Source organism: Euprymna scolopes, chromosome 18 (genome assembly GCF_053919585.1).
Source record: "Euprymna scolopes isolate OS-2025 chromosome 18, ASM5391958v1, whole genome shotgun sequence".
NCBI lineage: Eukaryota > Metazoa > Mollusca > Cephalopoda > Sepiida > Sepiolidae > Euprymna > Euprymna scolopes.
Genome location: NC_136499.1, coordinates 111,980,739 through 112,008,013, shown reverse-complemented (window position 1 = coordinate 112,008,013; position 27,275 = coordinate 111,980,739). Strand labels below are relative to the sequence as shown.

General features: G+C 34.0%; 1 protein-coding gene across 2 annotated transcripts in view; it reads left to right on the top strand.

Moving 5' to 3' along the window:
- The window catches only part of LOC145297768 (ecto-NOX disulfide-thiol exchanger 1-like), a 70,360-nt gene that overhangs the window by 39,545 nt on the left and 3,540 nt on the right, over positions 1-27,275 (top strand). For both annotated transcript variants that reach the window (XM_080144013.1, XM_080144011.1), the window contains exons 7-11: positions 1,204-1,310; positions 8,093-8,225; positions 13,534-13,688; positions 19,337-19,402; positions 23,301-23,408. In XM_080144013.1, the coding sequence (XP_080000139.1) occupies positions 1,204-1,310; positions 8,093-8,225; positions 13,534-13,688; positions 19,337-19,402; positions 23,301-23,408 (569 nt within the window). The remainder of the gene's footprint in view (positions 1-1,203; positions 1,311-8,092; positions 8,226-13,533; positions 13,689-19,336; positions 19,403-23,300; positions 23,409-27,275) is intronic.

The following is a 27,275-nucleotide window of genomic DNA, read 5'->3' as shown; positions in this document are numbered from 1 at the left end:
AAAACTTCTAACACCCGAAAGTATCCTGTACCTCTATAAGGCCACTATTCGCCCATGTATGGAGTATTGCTGTCATATTTGGGCTGGTGCATCGGCTACTAGTCTCTCGCTCCTTGACAGGGTTCAAAAGAGAGTCGCAAATCTGATAGGCCCTAAACTGGCATCTAACCTTCAGCCTCTGTCCCATCATCGAAACGTTGCATCCCTCTGCCTGTTCTACAAGTATTATATTGGTGAATGCTCTGAAGAACTGCAAGCACTTGTGCCCCCACGACGTGAACACCCTCGACAGACCCGACAAGCTGCAAAATCCCACCCCCACACTGTAGAGATCCCTAGATGTAAAAGATCTTTCTACTCTAGTAGTTTCTTCCCCAGAACTGCTAGACTTTGGAATTCCATTCCAGGTCACTGTTTCCCCAACTGTACTGACATGCATAAGTTCAAGTGCAACGTGAACCAACATCTCGCTGCCCTAATCCCTACATAGTACCCCAGTAGATGTTTCCCCTGATAGTAGCCCCCTACACCAAAGTGGCAATGTGCCTTGTTTGGGGTGAAAATGTAATAAAAAAAAAAAAAAAAAAAAAAACTAAACCTAAGTTCAACTTCAACTTTGATAGTATGTAACCACGTCTTTGACATCTTCACCAATTAGGAGCTATTGCTTCGTGGATAAACTCTCGTGGGTTGAGGCGCACGGCATGGTTAGACCAAAAAATTCTCTTTGTTAAAGGGATGATGTTTTTGTTACACCCTGATTTGGGTATTAGCTAACTCTTGCAGCTACATCATGGACCAAGATCAAAGTGTAGTATCTGTTCTCCAGGTGCTGCACTTCAATTTCTTGTCCGCTGTTAGTGGAGGAGAAGTCCTCCACGACTGAGACAATTTTTAATTTTTGTTTCTTTTCTCCACATTAAAAAACGACCCTGGTGTCTAACTCTGTCCTGTGGGGAGGCATTGTAAATAGGAACTCTTGCAGCTACATCAGTGCATATTCTGTAGCTTTCAGAGAAAAGGTTTAATAAAAAAAAAATTATTTATTTAAATTGTAAGGAACTTCAAAAAAAAAAAAAAAAACTGGTATCACAGCAAACCCTACCAGATATTTTTTTTTTTTATCCTGAAGATTGCAAATTTCTTCATCGCTTGGTACGTATCTATGGTTTTCTCATATTTTCATCATTCCGTTTTTTAAAGTCGAACACGTTGAGAAAGTATTCAAAAGTGCCTGCAAGCAAAAATCGTGGGACCATTTCACGAAGGCTCAACGCAAGAATATTGACTTTTGGTCAAAACAAATCCAGGTGGGTATTTTTTTTCCTTTACTTTAATTTTTTTTTTTATTTTTCTCCCTTTTTTGCTTTACTCTTACACAAATACGAATGTGCTGTTTATACACAATAAGTAAGACATTAACCCTTTACCACCAGAATTCTTAGTCGCATGCAAGCGACTCTATAAGTCACTCCGTCGGTCTGTCCGTAACACTTTTGTGCTTGGCCTTTTTGGTTAAGATCAAAGGTCTGTTGTTAATAGATGCTGTTCTTAGCTTTTTAAGGTTTTCTTGGCCTTTTGGCAGAAGCGAAGTTCCTTTTACAAACCTAGTGGAACGGGCAGTCTATCAACTAGACGGGGTTGAGAGGGTCCTACTAATCACCTTTTGTTTTTTCTTCCCCCGCCCTCGACACAAATGAATTATTGTACCATTTTTATTGTTATCTTTTTTGTTTTTACACGTCAATAAAAAATGTTTTAAAAATTGGGAGTTAAGTAGGACGTCCCCCAATATGAAAGGGGTGAATGCGGTATTATGGTGAAAGAAGATACTAGCTGGGAGAAACTTTTGATTTTGTTTAGTTCTGGAGTGACAAGGATGACCAACGACCCCCCACAATCCCCCCTTTTGAGTTGGCCATGTGCCTAAGTTTTTTGTTCATTGTTGATTTTCACTGTATTTTTAACATAAATAAAGGATTTAATATCTCAAAGTGTAGTATCTGTTCCGGCAGATACTGTAAGCAAAGACCATATGTGTGGACAACCCCACATATAAGACCTTGGTCAATGTAGGAGAAACCCTTCATACCAATTGTCACTATCCAGCTCCCCTACTCCCCGGGGAGCTGGTCCCCATTTCCCCTTCACTCCTCACATTAAAAATCGGCCTTGTGCCTAATTTGCTCAGTGGGGAGCAAATAAATACCATCTGTTCCGGCAGATACTGCAAGCAAAGACCATATGTGGGGGCGACCCCACATATAAGACCTTGGTCAATGTAGGGGCAACCCTTCATACCAATTGTCACTATCCAGCTCCCTTACTCCCCGGGGAGCTGGTCCCCATTTCCCCTTCACTCCTCACATTAAAAATCGGCCTTGTACCTAATTTGCTCGGGTGGGGGAGCAAATAAACACAGCTTTTCTTGGCCTTTTGGCCAAGATCAAAGTGTAGTATCTGGGCTTCCTACATGCTGTACTTATGTTTGTAACTTTGTGATATAAAGTGGGGAATCACTTTTCTATATTAATTTAATGTAAAATGATCACCCACTTTACAACCAGTCAGTCTCAAAGCCATTCAAGTCATTCTCCATATAATTCAAGTTGTTTTTGAAGGATTCCAGTTATTTTTTAAGCATTCAAGTTATTCTTAAGGACATTCAATTCATTCTTAAGTTCATTAAAGTCATTCTAAGTCATTTACTTTTTATTCATTTAAGTCATTTCAGCCCATTTTTTGGTTATTTTAGTTTATCTTTAAGAATTTCACGTCAATCTTACATTCACGGCTTCATTCATTACACGAGAGCATTGCACTTTTCTCAATAACTACGCCTTGGAATTTTTAAAAATTTTGCACAAACATTAAACATGATATGATTAAAAAAAGTAACAAAACAGATTTTCCGGGAAAATTCCGGTTACCCCTTAGGGTTGCCTTTCGCGTTAAAATGACTAAAATTGACACTTTATTAAAAAAAAATTAAACACTTATTAAAAAAAATTGATACCTTGGATTTCTATAAAACTTTCATAAAAATTGTAACTAACTGATTTCTATATAATTTTGTTTGTCTATACTTTGCGATAACTCTTGGGTGTGCCCCACGGGCTTTTTTAGGGTTAATAAAAACACTCTATTTTTGGGACTATTTTACCATATTTGTCCAAAATTTTCTGTGTATGTCCATTTAGCAGTTTTGTATGGTGCTGAACTCAAATTTAAAATATGTTAAGGCCTTGGGGACTTTTAGAGCTAAATGGGAGGGTGGGGGGCAAATGATGGACTTAAGTAATTTCTTTTTTTGCATGGTGCCAAACTCAAATTTACATATGTTAAAGCCTAAAACTGCACCTTTTTTTTTCATTTTTACCAGGATTTGACGTCCCCTGGGGACGTTTGGGGTTAAATGAGGGAGGGGCGGGGGCAAATGCTGAACTTAATCATTTTTTTATGCCTCGTTCACTGTGCACTGACGGGGGGCCATGCATGCTTCAGTTGTTTAATCATGAATTCATGTTCGTCTTTACTCAAGGGAAGAGGATAAAGGAAAAATCTACCAGAATGTTGAACCATGCATAGAGCTGTACTTTGAAGACCAGTTAGGCTGACAAGTCGTAAGAGTGATAAATATTTCCTATACAGGTGTTTTTTTGCAAGGCAACTTGAAAATACAGTTTTGTGATAAAGGGTTAAGATTGATGAATGTGACTAGCAAAGGTTTAATGCAAGAATATTGACTTTTGATCAAAACAAGGTGGGTATTTTTTTTTTAATTTTATTTTCCCTTTTTTTTCCATTCCTTTTCTTTTTTCCTTTTCTTTTTTTTCTCCTTTCCTTTTCTTTTTTCCTTTTCTTTTTCCTTTTCTTTTTTCCTTTTTTTTTTCTTTTTTCCTTTTCTTTTTTTTCTCCTTTCCTTTTCTTTTTTCCTTTCCTTTTCTTTTTTTTTCCTTTCCTTTTCTATTTTTTCTTTTCCTTTTCTTTTTTTTCTTTTCCTTTTCTTTTTTCCTTTCCTTTTCTTTTTTTCCTTTCCTTTTCTTTCCTTTCGTTTTCTATTTTTTCCTTTTCTTTTTTTCTTTTTTTCTTTTTTCCTTTTCTTTTTTCTTTTCCTTTTCTTTTTTCCTTTCCTTTTCTTTTTTTCTTTTCTTTTTTTTCTTTTCTTTTTTTCCTTTCCTTTTCTTTTTTTCCTTTCCTTTTCTTTTTTTCCTTTCCTTTTCTTTTTTTTCCTTTCCTTTTCTATTTTTTCTTTTCCTTTTCTTTTTTTCTTTTCCTTTTCTTTTTTCCTTTTCTTTTTTTCCTTTTCTTTTTTTCCTTTTCTTTTTTTTCCTTTCCTTTTCTTTTTTCCTTTCCTTTTCTTTTTTTTCCTTTCCTTTTCTATTTTTTCGTTTCCTTTTTTTTCTTTTCCTTTTCTTTTTTTCCTTTCCTTTTCTTTTTCCTTTCCTTTTCTTTTTTCCCTTTCCTTTTCTTTTTTTCCTTTTCTTTTTTCCTTTCCTTTTCTTTTTTTCCTTTCCTTTTCTTTTTTTCCTTTCCTTTTCTTTTTTCTCCTTTCCTTTTCTTTTTTTTCTTCCCTTTTCTTTTTTTCCTTTCCTTTTCTTTTTTTTCTTTCCTTTTCTATTTTTTCCTTTTCTTTTTTCCTTTCCTTTCCTTTTTTTCCTTTCCTTTTCTTTTTTCTCCTTTCCTTTTCTTTTTTCTCCTTTCCTTTTCTTTTTTCCTATCCTTTTCCTTTTCTTTTCTTTCCTTTTCTTTTCTTTTTTTCCTTTCCGTTTCTTTTTTTTCCTGTCCTTTTCTTCCTTTTTTGCCTTTACCCTTATATGCATACCAGGTCTCTACACACAATGAGTAAGACATTAATAACTGTTATTCATTGTTATTGATTGACAATGAAGAAAAAAATAAAGAAGGTCGAAATTAGACAAAAATATGTGTATTTATACGGTTTTCATTTATTAAAAAAATAATAATAATAAAAAAAATCTCTTAGCATCAAATTTGGTTTTAAAAATCTGATTTCTCATATTTTCAAATTTACGGTGCTTTTTAATGTAAACATATTGGACTTGTTATTTCAACTGTGTTTTTACTGCTAACCACTTGCATATCATCCAACTTGTTTTCAGGTGTTGCTTTTTTTTTATTTCACTGCCATCTACCTGTACACACACAGGGAGGCCATGGCACTCAGGTTGGAAAATTCAGTTTTTGTACCATTGGTCACTCAAATATTAGTACCACAGAAGTTACCACAGAGTTATCTGCCCCTTAATACTGTATAAAAAAGATGTGAAATGACCATTTGTTTTGTTTTTTGTTGTTGATTTTTTTTTTGTGGAACTCAGCAATGAATTGTAGAATAACGTCTTCCATAGTTTACATGGCACTTACGAACAGGATTTCAAAATTGTAAAGTATGAAAAATCAAAAAAAAAATTTTCTGGTGCACACAATAAGGATGATCATGACAATTCATCCCGTGGTCACTGACAAAAGCGACATGCATAGGTAAAAGAGTTATCTACCCCTGTCTTGAAATACTACCGGGCGGTTATCTACCCCTGGTACAGGAACTACTGGGGAGTCATCTGCCTTGTACGACTATATAAGACAAGATGGAAGGAGCCATTTGTTTTCTTGAGTGGAAGTTAGCGATAAGGGAAAAAATAACTCTATGAAAAAAAATCAGTTACTTCCCTTAGGTTAGTGACTGAAAAACAGAGGTGCTTATTCAGATGGGCACTTATGGCGGCAAATAAATAAGATTAAATAAGATATAGAAAAGTCTGTATGATGTACGTACCAGATGAAAAATTCTAAAAAAAAAACAACGTAATTTGATCAAGTAGTCTTTCTTTATTAAAAAAAATCAAATTTTACAACTAAGCGAGTTGTAGTGTTTTCGTCAGCCATGATAACATCAGATGAAATAAAAAAGGGAGATAATTCAAATCGAAGTTGAAAGGTAAAAAAAACAGCCTTACATTCAATGCAGTTTAGTAGTAAAATTGCTAAAACTTGTAAACTTTTATTTTCTTAATTTTAAATAAAACAACTTGATTGTGTTGAAATACTACCAGTGAGTTTGTATTATTATTGGAATCTTCGGTTTACTGTCCTTATCTTGAGTATCATTTTCACAATGTTTTGGTCGATATAACCTTTGACCTTCTTCAGGTATCAAACTCAGGAATTTGGACTAATTTCAAACAGAACTCTTTATTTATTTTGCACGGACCCGTGGCGCAGTGGTTAGAGTACTTGGAAAAATCAATTGTAAAAGTGATATTCTCCTGAAGGCTGAAGGTTCAATCCTCAGTGTGGGCAACCGAAAAATACAATTGTGAATTACTTAGGACGTCTATCCAGTCATTGTTATGCTACCCCGTGGAGTAAAGATACACCTGAAGAAGATCGGAAGTTACATCAATCGAAATGTTGTGAAAATGACACTTAAGATGAGAACAGTAGTCCAAAAAGACCAAATACTATTAGGTTGGCGCAAAAATAATGTCAGGTTTTGGATGTTAAACTTCAATAGATCATACCTCTTTTCATAATAATAAACTTTGTTATTCGAAATAAGAACCATTTGATTGACACATTTTTGCCAACAAGAAATAAGTTTATTTATCTCATTTGCATAAAAATCCGGAGTTCACTGAAGGCCGATTCGGCATCATCTCGACTTTTGAAGCATTTTTCGCGCAGGAAGTTGTCGAGATGCTTAAAAAAGTGATAATCGGTGGGCAAAAGGTCCAGTGAATATGGCGGATGATCCAAAGTCTCAATTCGTTCAGCTTCTGCAGGGTCAGTTCAGCAACATGTGGGTGAGCATTATCATGGAGGAGAATTGGTCCCTTCATATTGACCAATCTTGGGCACATACGTTGGAGCTTCTTGTGTATTTCATCAATTTGTTGTCTGTACTTCTCCGCTGTAATCGTTTCGCCCAGATTCAAGAAGCTGTGATGAATGAGACTGGCCGTAGACCACAAAACAGTCACCATAATCTTTTTTTGGGTGCAATTTTGACTGTGCCAAATGTCGCCGGTTATCATAGAGGATCCACTTCTCATCACATGTCACAAACCGTTTGAGAAATGGGTCGTTTTTGTTGCGCAGAGGTGTAGAAGACACCTCAAAATGACAATTTTTTTGATTATCGTTGAATTCGTGCGGCACCCATTTATCCAACTTTTTTGACTTCCCTATTTGCTTTAAGTGGTGAACGGCTGTTATATGATCTACCTTGAGTTGGACAGCAACTTCTCATGTGAGGATTGGCTTCAATTAAGGCTTTCAAATGTTCATTATCAACCGCAGTCGGCCAGCCGCAACCATCTTCATCTTTGAGGCTCTCGTCACTATTGCGAAATTTCTTGAACCACTGTTGTGCCACACATTCGTTAGTGGTTTCTGAGCCAAATGTATCATTGATATGTTTCGGCAGCCTTTTGGCCTAGTTTGAACGGGAACAAGAAAATCGTGTGCATTTGAATTAATTTAGAAATCATATATAAAAGTAACATATGTGAGAAGATATTGTTTTTGTACCAACCTAATACAAATAACCAATCCTCATCTCAAAAATTCAGAAAACGTAATACCGGAGAGTTATCATCTTTTGAAAGGAATTTTCGGGAAGTTATCTGCCACTGGTACAAGAAGTACTGAGGAGTTATCTGCCCCTTAGGATTATATAAGACGAGATGGAAGCAGCCATTTTTTTTCTTGAATGGAGCTTAAGGCAAAAATAACTATAAAAAAAATCAGTTACTTCCCTTGGATTTGTGGTTAAAACCAGGCTACATGCATGTACATCTTGATAACATTAAATGATATTAATATCCATGTTGTAGTCAGCTGGAAAAGGTTCCATAGGAAAGAACCAAATCTTCAATACTTTTAATTCTATGGATATGAAACTTGGTCGTTCCAGCAGCCAACATTCAGAGGTTTGAAGTGTTTGCTTCTAGAAAGGTACTGTGTTTTGACATTCAGTTTCACAAAAAAAAAAAGGGTTGATATGCCATAAAACAAATGAAGCAAGACGTGTGAATCTAACGCACATGTGTGATTTGGATTTAAACAGGAAATCAGGACGTCCCAGCAGGAAGAATTCTTTAACAAATACCAAGATCATTCCATGGAAATGTCCGATGGCGAAGATGGTGAGCCGGGAATATCAGTTGAACCTGCGTCAAAGAAGAAGAAATCAGAGACTGGTGAGTAAAATTTTTTATTTTTTCTAAGAATTTTTTTTTTTTTTTAATCACCCTCAGACATGGCATGAAGCCATTTGATATAAGGAGTGACAAGAACTGAATTTGTAACATTTTCAAAAATGAACAAATGGTACATAAACAGTTCGCACATGTCTTTCCACAAATGCACAGGGAGCACATGTACGTGTTTGCTAGTGAGTGATCAAAAAAATAAATTAAAAGAAAGAAAGAAAGAGAAAGAGGGTGCTTATACAGTATAGGGCACAAGTGAAAATCACATTTCAAGTAAAAACTTTTGGCTTTTGGGTACTCTTGCATAATTTGACCCGAATTCTCGTGAATTCCTGTCAAGCATGGATCGGGGAAGACCGGCAATTATCGGTGTCAGCCGAGCGTCGTAACAGATGCAGACTAATAAAAAAAAATAAAAAAACGGAAAAAATACAAATGCAAATAATAAAAAATAACATAAAAAATAACAAAAAAAATAAAAAATGAAAATATGTTTATTTCATTCTAGTATTTAATTTTTTTTTTTTTTTTTTTTTCAAAATATTTATCAACAGAAAGTTTGTTTTTTTTTCTTCAAGAAAAGATTTTTTAACTTTATAATTGTTAGGTGAAAGTACAATTTTTATTTTTTGTTTTGCTTTGTGTTCTTTTTTGTAACCGTATTTGTTTTTCTTGATGTTTTTTTTTTTTCAAGACTTGTTGTTCAGTCAAGTCTTTTTGGTGGCACTGTCCATTTGTACATCTCCAGGAGAAACCATCCTTTACACACAATCTTTTTTTAAGTAAATATTTGTGTTTACAATTGTTGCACCTCATTTTTTTGGTATAGCAATTTCTCCTAACAATATGCGATTTTGGGACAAGATCAAAATGTAGTATCTGTTCTTCAGATGCTGCACTTCTATTTCTTGTTCTCTTTCGGTGGAGGAGAAATCCTTCACGACTGAGACAATTTTTATTTTTGTACCTTTTCTCCACGTTTAAAAAACGACCCTGGTGTCTAACTCTGTCCCGTGGGGAGGCATAGTAAATAGGTACTAACATGTATAGATTTAGTTTGGCGAGTTTGAAAATATATTTGTTTGTCAGCTTTTCTTTCTTTTTTTTTTTTTTGTTGGTTTAGTTGCTTTCTTCCAATTCGAATGTCGTCTGCTTCCATTTAGATAGCGCATTGGCTAATTAAACTCCCAAAAATTCAATTAAAAAAATCAAATAATAAATAAATAACTAATCAGAAAATAAAAAGTCACCCCCCCCTTAATATCACCTTAAAAATTACTAAAAACATAACAGTAAAAAAAAAAAATTAAATAAATAAAATAAAAAGTCGAGTTAGCGTTTCAACATTTGAACAACACTCGACTGAAACCGATGATTGCCGGTCTTGCCCGATCCATGCTTGACGGGAATTCACGAGAATTCGGGTCAAATTATGCCAGAGTAACAATTTTTTATATACTTATGTATCATGAAAATATAAGTTTCTTCGTCAAAAATTAGGAAAAAATAATCAGTGGAATTTTAATCTATATATATATATATATATATATATATATATATATATATATATATATATATATATATATATATAAAAGTGAAGGTGTCTGTGTGTCTGTGTACATTTCCATACGCAATAACTCTGTCAATTTTTTGGGAAAATCGACGTAATCGGTTTTCGGCCAGAAATTTGCCAATTAAGGTGTCAAAGTTCAACGGTTTGACCTTTGAGAACTCTACCAAACTCCTCCGACAATTTTGGGCCTAAAGACTTGAAATTTTAGATATAGGTTCCTTGGACATGGATGTAACTTAATAACTTAAGTTGAGCCCAAAACAATAAATTTTAAGGGGTCAAAGTTAAAAAAATTTACCTTTTTTTTTTTTTTTTTGCTCAGCATACACCTCCAAACAACGCCGGGCAACGCCGGGCACCCATTGCTAATTAAAAATAAAAATCAGTTTTGATATTTTGCCGATCCATCATTCAGTATTACGTGGTTAAATGACAGACTAACTTATCTGCTCTTGCTTTAAGAAATTTTCCATTTTTATCAAAATCAAAAGCAGCAAAATACGATAAAACTGATTTTTATTTTTAATAAAAAAAATGTTTCTGATTTTTACCTATTTTTTCCTGATACGTAAGAATATCAAGGAGAAAAGACATGATAGCTGATGTGCTGACTTGTGAGCACACATTTTGTTAAGCTGATTGATTTAAGAACTGACAGCAATCGAAGACTGTTGACTCATCAATGACTGACAGTTTGCTCAGAGTTATCTCCCCTGCACTATGTTTTTAAACGCTCGGATATTTCTTGTTCGATAAGGTAAAGGGTGCTTAATATATAGTTGACAAATTGATTTTTAAATATGTTGTTTCAAGCAAAATCAATATTACGTACTTAATTGTCATGCAGAAAATAGTAGTATATCCATAAATTACGAAAATTCGTTGAGTAGAACAACTGCTATTGTGTTTTTGGTAAAAAAAAAAAAAATGCCTAATGCTAGAGAAAATAAAAACAACGAAAGTAAAAAAAAAAAAAAAGATAAGAGCGAGGAAGAATGAGAAAGAGGGTGCTTGTACAGTATAGGGCACAAGTGAAAATCACATTTCAAGTTAAAACCTTTGATATACTTGTGTATCATGAAAAAATAAGTTTCCTCGACAAAAATTAGGAAAAAATAATCAGTAGAATTTTAATCTATAAATATAAAAATTAGTTTTGATATTTTGACGATCCATTCATTATTACCTGGTTAAATGACGGACTAACCTATCCGCTCTTGCTTTATGAGATCTTCCACTTTTATCAATAACGGAGCAACAAAATACAATAAAACTCAATGTTCCTAATATTTGGTCCACAAAAGCTGCTCCAAAGAAAGTGTGTTCCCTTTATCGTGCTAGAAGACTACTCCCACCTGAGAGTATCCTGTACCTCTACAAGGCCACCATTCGCCCACGCATGGAGTATTGTTGCCACATCTGAACTGACGCATCGACCTCTAGTCTCTCCCTCTTGGACAGGGAACAAAAAAGAGTCTTAAATGCAATCGGTTCCACTTTGTCAACTAAGCTCCAGCCCCTGTCCCATCACTGCAATGTTGCATCTCTTTGCCTGTTTTACAAATATTTAAATGGAATGTGTTCTGATCAACTCATTGGACTTGTGCCACCTTGACGTACATATCCCTGACAAACCCGTTTAGCAACAAAATCTCACCCCTTCACTGTTGAGGTCCGTCCCTAAATGCCAGAAAGCTTTCTACTCTAATAGTTTCTTCCCTCAAACAGATAGACTATGGAATTCCCTTCCTACTACCATCTTTCTTGACTGTACTGATATGCAGAAGTTTAAATGTAACGTAAACAAACATCTTGTTAATCTTTCCTAGGCATGGTCCCAAATAGTAGCCCCTTACGTCGAAGTGGTGATATGTGTTGTTAGGGTTGAACGTGAGTAAAAGAATAAAAAAAAAAAATGATAAATATTTTTGGCTGATACGTAAGAATATCAAAGAACAAAAACATAATAGCTGATGTGCTGACTTGTGAGCACACAATTTGTTAAGCTGAGAGAGCTGTTATGCGTTTGAGATCTGATAAAGCAGTCAGATAGCAATTGGGGAAGAGTGTTGAAGCATCGATGACTGACGGTTTACTCAGAGTTATCTCCCCTGCACGATATTTTTAATAGCTCAGATATCTATAGGGTAAAGTTTTAGAGTTATCTGCTCTTAGTTCCTTTTTGTTTGTTGTAAATTCCTGTAAAGAGTTAGCTGCTTTTGTCTCCGTTCTGTAATGTAAATAAAGCGATTGCTTCATGCGTGCTATGGAAAAGCATGTCTGTGTGGTTTTATTGAATTTGTCTTCCAGTATCGAGTCTATTTGAAACAAGTAATGTTTTTCATTTGATTGATTCTTAACTTAAATTAAGAGTACACAGTCACTAAAACCCCCCACAATCACCTCTCCGTGCATAGCCCACAACCCCCACCCCCCCGCTAGCCGTTTAGCTTCTGTTTACCAAAACAAATCCACCCATGCATGGAAACATAATGGAGACCCGCCAGTGTTTCAAAGTCTCCATTCAGAAAACCTGCCCCTTGGAAGAGAGAGAAAGAGAGAGAGAGAGAGAGAGCAACCACGTTAATTATTTCTTACTTGGTCTTAAGATGGTTGACATACGGACAGAGCCTTGAGGCAATATTCACTTTGGTTCTCCATCCATTTTAGAGGCAACTCACCTCTCGGCTCCGTCTGTCTAGAAACTGTTCTGTGCCCCGAACACATTATGTTGTAATGTTGTACGAACAAAGGAAAGAAGTAAAAAATCCAACTCAGCATTTTTTTTTAATGCAAACAAAACGCATTCATTTGTGGTTCTTCCAAAACAACGCATTTTATTATTTTTCAAAGTCTTTGTTCAAATGAACATCTACAGCAGAAATTGAAATACACCCTATTAAAGCTTGATTGTCACAGTTGGTGAATTTCAGAAATGCAATCCGGGCATATAGACACTTTAGAAGAACAACATGCCATGAAATTCGGTTTTAAACTTGGAAAAATTGACACAGAAACGTGTAGAATGCTTCAGACTGCTTTTGGACCATCTTGCATGAAACGAGCATCAGTTTTTGAATGGCATAAGAGATTCAAGGAAGGCAAAGGAGTCTGTGAAGGATTATGAGAGGTGTGGAGGAGTGAGAAAGACAGAACATCAAATTTGATTTGCCAAATAAAGGATAAGGACTGTCATGTGTCTATAAAGACAAAAAGTGCACACTTTGATGTCAGTGTGGGAACTGTAGACACAATTATTCATGAGGAACTGAAGATGCGGAAAATTTGAGCAGATGCACCAGTCCACAAATCCATCTTTATCACAGGCTATTTGACGAAGATGGACGTCAAGACAACTCCTCACTCTTCCTATGGTCCAGACCTTGCTCCCTGTAATTTTTGGTTATTCCCGCTATCGTTATGAGATAAAAGAGGATGTGATAAGAGCCATTGACATGCTCACATAAAAGGACTTCCACGGAGCTTTCGAAAAGTTTTTGGAAAGGTACAAGTGCATTGCAGCCGGAGGAGATCACTTCAGGGGAGACTAGAGTTTCATGCATGTAGTATCAATAAAAGTGTGCATATGAAAAAAAAAAAAAGTCTGGAAACTTATTGAAGGCACGTTGTAAGCATATTTTTTTTAAGTGGATTGATAAAGATGAAACCGTAAAAGATTCCCAAATTTAAATAGTTTTTGTTCTCTTTTGTTTTGTTTCGTAGACATCGACGTGCAACACGAGAATGAGGCCTTGAAGTGTCAGTTGGAAGCTTACAAGAATGAAATCGACATGGCCAAACAAGAATCGTTAAATTCGTTGGAGATGAAAAACAAAGAAATAAAAGGATTACAACTCGCTCTGCAGGGAATGCAAAAAGTAACTATTAAAAAATTTGAGAATAAACTCCCCCCCCCGCTTCATTTTATTCAATTAACACTAGCAGGGAGACCTGGCATTGTCACAACATTGAATAAAGATCAATGAACATTCCACTCTTCCAAACATTTATTGTTGTTGAAATCAGTGAAATCGCTTATTTTTCAAATAAATCGATTGATTGTCTGCTCTAGTTGAAGGCCCATCGCAGTGCACTGGGAGGACGCTTCACATGCCTACACACAGTGACTTAATCCAAAATGCATTGTGGTCCTAGATATGACCTTAAACTTTATCCGATGGTGAGGCCCCAGCTTGCGGGCTTTGTAGAGTGTGGAGCCACCTCTTAATTGCCATTGCTCCCAGATCAACTCTGACACCCAGAGTGGTAGTACCTGTTAGGGTCCTAACTATGGGTTAAATAGAAACCGACTTAAAAAAAACAAAAACAGACACATATATTCTATTAACATTTTCTTCAAAATCACTGGATTCGGCATTAAATAACCTGAAAACGGTTGATATGCCATAAAACAAAAACAACCAACGAACCAAAATACATTGTAGTCTATGTCGCACTACAGAGAACCTGCCATTGATTTTATAAAATTATCTGTAAATAATAGCCTCACGTAAAGTTTAAAATTCAAAAGTCATGCATCATGGTTCAGTTGTGTTCCAAACAGAAACATTCATTTCGAATGCACACCTCTCTTATCAAAGAATCTATTGTTGATTTATGAAATCATTTTTAGATAATCATTTGAATTAAAGTTAAACATACAAAAGTCAAGTATCACAGTTCAATTGTGCTCTAAAAAGAAACATTCATTTCAAACGCACCCCTGTCTTACTGTTTATTGTATATGCCAAGCATTTCAGCTTGTGCGATGATAAAACTTCTCAAATGCGTTTGTGATGCTGAGCAGTATAAAACTTAACTTTTGTCAAAATCAGACTTCCTTCTTTCCTCAATATTTACAGTCTGTAGCCTTCAAGTTTTATAATTGTGAGCCTCCAATATTTACAGTCTGTAGCCTTCAAGTTTTACAATTTTGAGCCTTCAATATTTACAGTCTGTAGCCTTCAAGTTTTACAATTGTGAGCCTTCAATATTTACAGTCTGTAGCCTTCAAGTTTTACAATTGTGAGCCTTCAATATTTACAGTCTGTAGCCTTCAAGTTTTACAATTGTGAGCCTTCAATATTTACAGTCTGTAGCCTTCAAGTTTTACAATTTTGAGCCTTCAATATTTACAGTCTGTAGCCTTCAAGTTTTACAATTTTGAGCCTTCAATATTTACAGTCTGTAGCCTTCAAGTTTTACAATTGTGAGCCTTCAATATTTACAGTCTGTAGCCTTCAAGTTTTACAATTTTGAGCCTTCAATATTTACAGTCTGTAGCCTTCAAGTTTTACAATTTTGAGCCTTAAAGTTTTACAATTTTGAGCCTTCAATATTTACAGTCTGTAGCCTTCAGGTTTTACAATTGTGAGCCTTCAATATTTACAGTCTATAGCCTTCAAGTTTTACAATTTTGTGCCTTCAATATTTACAGTCTGTAGCCTTCAAGTTTTACAATTTTTAGCCTTCAATATTTACAGTCTGTAGCCTTCAAGTTTTCCAATTGTGAGCCTTCAATATTTACAGTCTGTAGCCTTCAAGTTTTACAATTGTGAGCCTTCAATATTTACAGTCTGTAGCCTTCAAGTTTTACAATTTTGAGCCTTCGAAATCTACAGTCTGTAGCCTTTAAGTTTTACAATTTTTAGCCTTCAATATTTACAGTCTGTAGCCTTCGAGTTTTCCAATTTTGAGCTATCGAAATTTACAGACTGTAGCCTTCAAGTTTTACAATTGTGAGCCTTCAATATTTACAGTCGTAGCCTTCAAGTTTTACCATTGTGAGCCTTCAATATTTACAGTCTGTAGCCTTCAAGTTTTACAATTTTAAGCCTTCAATATTTACAGTCGTAGCCTTCAAGTTTTACAATTGTGAGCCTTCAATATTTACAGTCTGTAGCCTTCAAATTTTACAATTGTGAGCCTTCAATATTTACAGTCTGTAGCCTTCAAATTTTACAATTGTGAGCCTTCAATATTTACAGTCTGAAGCCTTCAAGTTTTACAATTGTGAGCCTTCAATATTTACAGTCTGTAGCCTTCAAGTTTTCCAATTGTGAGCCTTCAATATTTACAGTCTGTAGCCTTCAAGTTTTACAATTGTGAGCCTTCAATATTTACAGTCTGTAGCCTTAAAGTTTTACAATTGTTAGCCTTCAATATTTACAGTCTGTAGCCTTCAAGTTTTACAATTGTGAGCCTTCAATATTTACAGTCTGTAGCCTTCAAGTTTTACAATTGTGAGCCTTCAATATTTACAGTCTGTAGCCTTCAAGTTTTACAATTGTGAGCCTTCAATATTTACAGTCTGTAGCCTTCAAGTTTTACAATTGTGAGCCTTCAATATTTACAGTCTGTAGCCTTCAAGTTTTACAATTGTGAGTCTTCAATATTTACAGTCTGTAGCCTTCAAGTTTTACAATTGTAAGCCTTCAATATTTACAGTCTGTAGCCTTCAAGTTTTACAATTTTGAGCCTTCAATATTTACAGTCTGTAGCCTTCAAGTTTTACAATTGTGAGTCTTCAATATTTACAGTCTGTAGCCTTAAAGTTTTACAATTGTGAGCCTTCAATATTTACAGTCTGTAGCCTTCAAGTTTTACAATTGTGAGCCTTCAATATTTACAGTCTGTAGCCTTCAAGTTTTCCAATTGTGAGCCTTCAATATTTACAGTCTGTAGCCTTCAAGTTTTACAATTGTGAGCCTTCAATATTTACAGTCTGTAGCCTTAAAGTTTTACAATTGTGAGCCTTCAATATTTACAGTCTGTAGCCTTCAAGTTTTCCAATTGTGAGCCTTCAATATTTACAGTCTGTAGCCTTCAAGTTTTACAATTGTGAGCCTTCAATATTTACAGTCTGTAGCCTTCAAGTTTTACAATTGTGAGCCTTCAATATTTACAGTCTGTAGCCTTCAAGTTTTCCAATTGTGAGCCTTCAATATTTACAGTCTGTAGCCTTCAAGTTTTACAATTGTGAGCCTTCAATATTTACAGTCTGTAGCCTTCAAGTTTTCCAATTGTGAGCCTTCAATATTTACAGTCAGTAGCCTTCAAGTTTTACAATTGTGAGCCTTCAATATTTACAGTCTGTAGCCTTCAAGTTTTACAATTGTTAGCCTTCAATATTTACAGTCTGTAGCCTTCAAGTTTTACAATTGTGAGCCTTCAATATTTACAGTCTGTAGCCTTAAAGTTTTACAATTGTGAGCCTTCAATATTTACAGTCTGTAGCCTTCAAGTTTTACAATTGTGAGCCTTCAATATTTACAGTCTGTAGCCTTAAAGTTTTACAATTGTGAGCCTTCAATATTTACAGTCTGTAGCCTTCAAGTTTTACTATTGTGAGCCTTCAATATTTACAGTCAGTAGCCTTCAAGTTTTACAATTGTGAGCCTTCAATATTTACAGTCTGTAGCCTTAAAGTTTTACAATTGTGAGCCTTCAATATTTACAGTCTGTAGCCTTCAAGTTTTACAATTGTGAGCCTTCAATATTTACAGTCTGTAGCCTTCAAGTTTTACAATTGTGAGCCTTCAATATTTACAGTCTGTAGCCTTCAAGTTTTACAATTGTGAGCCTTCAATATTTACAGTCTGTAGCCTTCAAGTTTTCCAATTGTGAGCCTTCAATATTTACAGTCTGTAGCCTTCAAGTTTTACAATTGTGAGCCTTCAATATTTACAGTCAGTAGCCTTCAAGTTTTACAATTGTGAGCCTTCAATATTTACAGTCTGTAGCCTTCAAGTTTTCCAATTGTGAGCCTTCAATATTTACAGTCTGTAGCCTTCAAGTTTTACAATTGTGAGCCTTCAATATTTACAGTCAGTAGCCTTCAAGTTTTACAATTGTGAGCCTTCAATATTTACAGTCTGTAGCCTTCAAGTTTTATAATTGTGACTCTTCAATATTTACAGTCTATAGCCTTCAAGTTTTACAATTTTGAGCCTTCAATATTTACAGTCTGTAGCCTTCAAGTTTTACAATTGTGAGCCTTCAATATTTACAGCCTGTAGCCTTCAAGTTTTACAATTGTGAGCCTTCAATATTTACAGTCTGTAGCCTTCAAGTTTTACAATTGTGAGCCTTCAATATTTACAGTCTGTAGCCTTCAAGTTTTACAATTTTGAGCCAAAATTTTCACTTTGTTTGTGTTCATTTTCATCCATTACCAAACATTGTATATCCATCTTTTCTTTCATCTAATTTTCCATCAGCTTCCTTGTATGATGACTTCAACACACATTTTACATAGCCAACACTGGATCACTTTATGTGACCAAACAATTTCAAGATTTTAGATTTGATTCAAACCTTCAAAATTTAAAATCTTAGATTTTAAATAGGTTTTGTATCGGAATGTTATTGACAAGTATTGAAGTATTGATAATCCAAATAATCTGATGAAAGACAAAAGTTAACACCTTTACACAGCCTAACATTACAAGTGCATTTGAGAAGTTTTATTACCACACAAGCTGAAAGGCTCGACGTATGAAACTAACAGTAGGTTCTTTGATATGACTGGGGCATGTTCAAAATGAATGTTTCTGTTTAAAGCACAATAGCACCATAATACTTTACTTGTTCATTTTAAAATTAAATTTAAGCCATTATCACCGCACAAGCAACAAAGCCAGGCATATAACATCAACAGTCGATTCTTTGATATGACAGAGGTGCATTCAATATGAATGTTTCTGTTTAGAGCACAATTGAAGCATGATATTTGATTTTTGCATTTTAAACTTTAATTCAAGCCATTATATATAAAACTTTTTTTTATAAAATCAACAGGTCCTGGATATGACCTTAAACTATATCCGATGGTGAGGCCCCAGCTTGTGGGCTTTGTGGAGTATGGAGCCACCTCTTAATTGCCATTGCTCCCAGATCCACTCTGACAGCCAGAGTGGTAGTACCTGTTAGGGTCCAACTATGGGTTAAATAGAAACCGACTTGAAAAAAACAAATATATTTTATTAAAAAATTGTTCTTCAAAATCACTGGATTCTGCATTAACCTGAAAAGAGTTGATATGCCGTAAAACAAAAACAATCAACCAACCATAAAATCAGCAGTAGGTTCTCTACAGTGCAATGTAGACTACAGTGTATTGTGGACTAAATCACTGTGGGGAGGTATGTGAAGTTTCCTCACGATGCACCCCAATGGGTCCTTAACTAGAGCAGGCAATCAATCAATTGGATTTAAAAATGGGCGATTTCACCGATTTTTATGACAATAAAAATATGGGAGTATGAAACATTTGTCGACCATCATTCAATACTGGGCAACGTCGAGTCTTGCTGTTAATTGAATATATAGCATACATTGTTATAGACTTTTTTATTTTATTGTTTTATTTCAGAGTTAACAAAAATGCACTATTTTTTTTTATTTTTTTTTTTTTTTTTTGGTTTTCTATGGTTGTTTACTTTGCTTTCATTTCTCATGACCTTTCGAATTTCTCGTTTAACCTTTTATCCCTTTCATATGATTCTTTTCCTTTTTCTTTTTCTAGCAATTGATTGCGTCTCGTCAACAATCAAGCAGTTCAGAAAAATCATCTTCTACCAACGAATCTACGGTTAGTAATTTTTTTTAGATGTGTTTTTTGTTACACAATCATGGCTGGCAAAATCCTAACAAATAAAGGCTCCAAAGTTCAAAAAGATGCAACTGAAGAAGATCAGAGCATACAACATTTAAGATGAGAATGTTTGTGAACTTTTGAGATGAGGATTGATAATTGATATTATTTGGATTCTTCGGACTACTGTTCGCATCTTGAGTGTTATTTTTCTAATGTTTCGATCGATGTAATCCCCGACCTTTTTCAGGTGTATCTTGTCAAATTCGGTAATCTTTCTATCGAACTCGGGACTCTACGCAGAATTTCGAGTAGAACCCACAAGAACCAGTAGATGAAATTCATTTTTACTAATCCAACGATCTTTTTATTTTATTTTTTTTTTACATGTGTGTGAAAGATGATAATGTATGTTTGAACATGAAGTGCGTTAGCATATTTTTATGTAGTAGAATGCTACCACATCTCAGAGTGGAGCTCCTAAGAGGACCCTATCTTGCCTTGACAGGGTCCAACTCTGTCTTTGGAATTTAGTGGGTGGGGACTTTTTCACCTGTCTATTACCTCTTTCTCACAGAAGAGACACTGCGAGTCTATCTCTGCTCTATCATTACTTTCATGATAGGTGCTCGACTGAGCTCCAATCTATAGTCCCTTCCCTCCCCTGTAAAACGTTTGTAACAAATACTTGTTTAGCTATGACAGCCATCAACAATTTCCCTTCCTCTATATTTGTGCCTAAAGCTACTTGTAAATTCCACGAGCAGTTCCTTTCCTAGAACTTTCTGTCTGTGGAACAAGATACCGTGGGGCTGCTTCTCTGCTGATTATAACTTTCATAAACCATATACTGTCTTTAATTGTTTGTGTTTGATTATGTTCTTTTTTTCTTTTTCGGTTTCTGCATTGTTATCAGCCTTCATAAATACCCACTTACACATTTTTTTACTAACACTTATCAAGGCCTAAAGGCCACTCGATGATAAGGTTAATAAGAATGGTGATGGTGAATAAAAAGAAAAGCCTTACTTTCAAACACACCGGAAGTTGGCATCCGTGTCTCTTAATTCAGGTATGGAAACACAGAATCAATACAATTTCCAAATATATTTTATGTTTATTTTTTTCGCCCCATTATAATAAAAATATGTAAAAATATTTATCAATTATTTTTTTTATTTTTTAATTGCATATCTTTTAATATATATAGTTCAGTTTCTCTTAATTTGCGTAGCCTGTCTATGGAAAGCTGTTTTATTTTATTTTATTAATAATTTGAAGTTATTTTGGAGTGGAATTTGAAGCTCATGTTCTAAAATTATAAAAAAATATTAAATATATTAAATCATATGTTTATTAATAAACAGATCCACTGGACCTATATAAAAAAAATTTTTTTACCAGAAGCATTTATAAACAAAGAAAATTTCTCCATGAAAATGCCTACTTTGGACTATTACCTTGTGATGTGGATTACTCAAAATACAATTTGGATCATTTTATCACACTGCTATCAAAGACATTCACTTCAGATTTTACCATGAAATTTGGATGTGAATTTTTATATCCTTTTCATGAACTTCCCTTACTCCATGACATTTAAATACTTAAACAACTTTTAATTGTGATTTTCCATGTCTCATTGACTTTAGCAAATAAGGTGTAAACCATTATAATTATTTGCTAATATTTTCTCCTCTGAAGAGATGGTAGACATCGAAATCCTATAGGGTAAGGAGTTATAATATTTCAAATGTATTCTTTGTCTTACATAGAATAATAAAAATTATTTTGATTTGAAATTTAACCATTTCACGTCATAAATTTTAAAATTTATTGAATGACTAAAATTTTTTTTATATATATATATATATATATATATATATATATTTGGTAAAACTGGTAATTAGTAAATACCTGAAGAGAGTGCTCAATACTATTGCAGAGCAAATATGTGTTTTATTTTTTATTACTGTTTTATCTGTTTGGTTACATATGTTTCGGATGTTGGATCATGTTTACGATCTAACAGCCTCGTTAGACCTTATAGAAGTGGTTGTTAGTATTAGGAAGAAGTGTTTTAGAAGAAATATTTAATATTTCTTCTAAAACGTTTCTTCCTAATACTAACAACCACTTCTATAAGATCTGATGAGGCTGTTAGATCGTAAACATGGTCCAACATCTGAAACATATGTAACCAAACAGATAAAACGATAATAAAAAAATAAAACATATATACAAACATATTAACTTAATTAATTTTAGTAAATAAATATATTTTAAAAATATCTAAACAGTTTGACAAAATATATAACATATTAACTTAAATAACCATAATTATTTGAAAAGCTATACAATTAAAGAATTTAAAAAGTTTATTTTTTTTTCACCTCATTAAGATAAAAATATATAAAAATACATAAAAAATTTTTATCAATTATTTTTTATTTTTATTTTTAACTTAAATAAACATAGTTATTTGAAAAGATACACAATTAAAAAATTAATAAAAAAGTTTACATATTTTATGTATTTTTATTAAAAGGGCATGAAAAAATAAACATAAAAAATGATTGAAAATTGTATCGAATCTGTGATTCCATACCTCAATTGAGAGATGCATGTGCCAATTTCCGGTCTGTTTGAAAGTTAGGGTCTCCCTTTATTCACCATTACCATAAGAATCACTACTCATCATTGTATGGATGTTTGTATGATACCGATTTTTTTAATTTTTGTCGTGTCTGTCGAAAGTTTTTAGCGAACACACATACATACATACATACACACATTTTCGTTTTTATATATATAGATTACCAAACATACATACATACATACATACATACATACACACATTTTCGCTTTTATATATATAGATTACCAAACACACGTACATACATACATACACACATTTTCGCTTTTATATATATAGATTACCAAACACACATACAAACATACATTTTCGCTTTTATATATATAGATTACCAAACACATATACATACATACATACATACATACATACATACATACATACATACATACATACATACATACATACACACATTTTCGCTTTTATATATATAGATTACCAAACATACATACATACACACATTTTCGCTTTTATATATATAGATTACCAAACATACATACATACATACACACATTTTCGCTTTTATATATATAGATTACCAAACATACATACATACATACACACATTTTCGCTTTTATATATATAGATTACCAAACACATGTACAAACATACATACATACACACATTTTCGCTTTTATATATATAGATTACCAAACACATGTACAAACATACATACATACACACATTTTCGCTTTTATATATATAGATTACCAAACATACATACATACATACATACATTTTCGCTTTTATATATATAGATTACCAAACATACATACATACATACATACATACACGCATTTTCGCTTTTATATATATAGATTACCAAACACACATACAAACATACATACATACATTTTCGCTTTTATATATATAGATTACCAAACACACATACAAACATACATACATACACACATTTTCGCTTTTATATATATAGATTACCAAAAGAATCACTGCTCATCATTGTCTCATCAACTACCTAACACTTATTAACACTTATCCTTGAGTGGCCTTCCGACCTTGATATGTGGTAACCTTGAAGTAAAATAAATAAATAAAAAAAGATTGAAGACGATATTTGAATAACAAATTTCAGAAAATGTTATACTTTTGCATTCTTTTTGAGACGGGGAGTTCTCTTCCGAAATTATCAAATCACAGATATTTTTGCGATCTTGATATGTAGCGAATTTCAAGCCAAAAAAATAAAATAAAATAATTGATGCAATGCTTTTTGTTTTGAAGGGAGAAATAAATGAAAATGACTCACATCTTGAAATACGATTGCGAGAGAAAGAACAAGAAATTGAAATGTTATACTTGGCTCTTCAAGGAATGGGACAAACGGAAAAGGTAAGACACTTTGTCGTAACGATTGTATGATGACAGCCCAACACTGGATCATTTTATGTGACCAAACAATCTCAAGACTTTAGATATGATTTGAGCCTTCCGTATTCACAATCGTAGATTTTAGATTAAAATGACTGTTGAGGAGTTGTTATATTTACAGTATGTCTGTCTGAGTATGGAACTGTCTTTACCAAAGTACTCTGTCAATTTTTGGTCTACAGACTTGGAACTTGATATATAGGGTATTTAGACCTGTGGAACACGTTCAGTTTAGTTTTTAGCTAGTAAAACTAGCTGCTGGAACAGGTATTCCAGTACGATACAAATATATATTACTAGCAGGTCACCTGGCATTGCCCAGTCATAAATTATGCTTAAATATGATATTTTAATTTATGTAGATTTCAAATTATTATAGAGCCAATTCTCTATTGAGATTATTATATTGTACCCAATATATAGTAGTGATGTCAAGAGTAAATATTTATAATATAAAGCTGAACGTCTGTGTGTGTGTGTGTGTGTGTGTGTGTGTGTTTGTCTGTCTGGTCACGAATAGGCTCCTATATGGTTGACTATTTTAAAAAACTGATTACATATAATGATAGAAGATGTATCGAGGATCAGGAATGGGTATGTTTGATCTGGCAGAACGGTGGTTTATAAAAATTGTAGGGTCTGCGTTCGCACCTGGCCCCAAAGTACGGAAATAAAAAATGAAAAAAAAGAAAAAAACGTTTACAAGGGTTTTTAATATAGATGTACATAAGAATACTTTGATAACTATGTTTCAACTTAAATAGGGATGGTATAATAAAATTGTGGGGTCTGTGCCTGTATTCCATGGAAATATGGCACAAACTTTAACAAAGACTTTTCATATCTATTTGCGTAAGTATACTTTGATAATTATGTTTCAGTTTGAAGAAATATGGTATAATAAGATTATTGGGTGTTCGTTCGCACCTGACCTCCATAGAATGTAAATATGTCACAAAGTTTAACAAGGTTTTTTAAAAGGGGTAAGGGTCCACAATAACACCTTAACTTTAATCTTAATTCCCGTTAGCTTTTATTTATTTTTTGAGTTGAATCATATTGTGTCGAATAAATTCACATCAAAAATTCACATTCTTATTAAAGTGAAAGCCAAAAAGAAAAAGTCAGAACTTTAGACAATTATCGACACAAATTTTGCATAATTCTGTTTTCTTCCTTCTCCACTTGCATGTGGCACTCTTTCGAAAATAGATAAATAATAAAAAATAAGAACGTTACTTGTTATCATGTCAAAAGAAGGAAAAAATCCTACTCACGTGATTACGTGGCTTTTTAAAAGCATTTACATAACCTTTTTATTTTATTTATATATCTGTTTAAGCTTTATTTTGTCAGTGTACTAGAAGGAATTCAGTTGATTACAACCCTTTCTGCATGTTCTTTACATTACAATAGTACAACCCTGAATCCAACGGTGCAATACTACACCGTTCAATACTGTAAAACTGAAACGAAGCTGTTCTGCTTTAAAAGGGCGCCATTTTCTTCTTGTCCATATCGATTCTTTGCTTTAAAAAACTGAAGTAATTACGTGTTTACTTTTTTAATATCCCATTTTGCTGTTTCGGATTATTTTACTAAAATAAGAAAAGCTTCATTATTTTTCAAAACTGTTTTTGTTTCTTTGTTTTTCAATATTTTGTCGATATTATTAAGAGTGTTTAGCAAAAAAGCCAACAAATGACTACCCGAAAAAATAAATATACCAGAAATAAATGTTACCATAGTCAATAAAAGTTCAGTTCATGTTTTTTTTTTGTTTTGAAATAGTTTTTAATGCTCTTTACTTGAAATAATTTCAGCGAACCGAAATTAAAACGAAATTTGAAGCGATAACTACTTAAATGGATTTTTATATAAACTACACATGCCATAATCGAATATTCTTCAAGCACAAAATAACGGAAAACATTAAAATATGTTTATAAATATTCCTTATATTGACGGAACTCTCTTAAATTGTTAACACAGAATGCTCAGGTGCCCCTCCTTCAAATTGAAACCGGGGCTCTCCATTTCAAAGTCGCTGCCATTTTGATTTTTTTTTTTAAACCAGTTCGTGAATTAAAAAAAAGAAAAAAAGATTTTTTTTTTTTACAAACTACTTAAAAATACAAACCAATGAACTTTTCTAACATAAAAGTAACTTTTATTGACTATGGTAACATTTATTTCTTGTATATTTATATTATTATATATATAACATTTTCTCTTTGTAAGGAAACATCATTTTGTTGGTCACTCTTGGAAGCAAAGTTGATATAAAAAAATATATATATTTGTGAAAATTATCTTTACTTTCATCATATTTTGCTTAGGGTAAAATTTTTGAGTATCAAAATCCATCTCTTTACAACCCCCTCCTTTTCATAACCTATCATACTTTCATCAATCACAGTCCATTTTCTGTAGGCTGTTTTTGAACCCAGTCAACGATGGGTACTTCTGCTAGTGTATATATATATATATATATATATATATATATATATATATATATGACTTGGGTGCCATCTGCTAGAATGAAAACCAAAACATGTAGCACTCCAGCCCTATTTGTTCCTGTCTGATCTAAGTCTATGCACATATATAAACGTAAAAAATAATGCTGTTACGAGTATGAATATATATTTGTGTAGCATAGAAATAAGAAGTTTATTTGACTTACACCTACCAAGTTTTAACTATTTTTATCAGCTAAAAACTAAATCGATTTTGTTCTGTAGGTTCAAATCCCCTATATATCAAGTTTCAAATCTGTGGGCCAAAAATTGACTGAGTAGTTTGGTAAAGACCGTTCCTCAAACAGACAAGGTTACTTTTTATATATATATATATATGTATATATATATATGCGGCATAATCCCCTTGACACACCGGTTCTCATCAGATCACCAAAGTTAAGCAACGTTGAGCCTGCTTAGTACCAGATGGGTGACCATTTGCGAATTCTAGGTACTGTATGTGCTCTCCGCTTATCTCGGCATTTGTTTCCAGTCGTCCTGTACATACACCCCACTTGCCACTGGTATTTAACAATGTCAACGCAGGAGAGGTATGGTTGGAGATTGCACACCTCCTGCCACAAAAATTTCACGCACAGGCACCCCTTCGTGGGTATCCATAGTCTGTCCAAGACTGAAGGAGCCTGTTTATAATGTGTGTGTATATATATATATACTCAGATGCCTCCGTAATCTTCTCAACATCCGCTGGCAAGACAGAATTCCTGACACAGAAGTCTTGAAGCGCGCGGGGCTCCATACCATCACCACCATAATCCGCAAAACCCAGCTCCGGTGGGCAGGCCATGTCTATCGCATGCACGACAGCCGAATCCCCAAACAACTTTTCTATGGGGAACTCAGCCAGGGAAAGCGGAATGCAGGGGGCCAAAAGAAACGATATAAAGACTGTCTGAGAACGTCCCTAAAAGACTTTGACATCAGCCCCCAGTCTTGGGAGAGTCGCGCTGCTAAACGTTCGGCCTGGCGTTGCGTCATCAGCCTAGGAGCCGACAAGGCAGAGAATCAACGCATGACACACGACCAGCAGAAGCGCAAGAGGAGGAAGGAGAGAGCTGCCGGTTCACAGCCTGCCGATACCGCCTTCACGTGTCCAGAGTGTGGAAGAGTCTGCCGAGCACGGATTGGCCTCATCAGCCATCTCAGGACCCACAAACCCCTGATGCCGAATTGATTGATACCTTGGTCATCGTCGATTTCGACAGACGAGCAAGAAGAAGAAGAAGAAGAAGAAGATATATATATATATATATATATATATATATATATATATATATATATATAT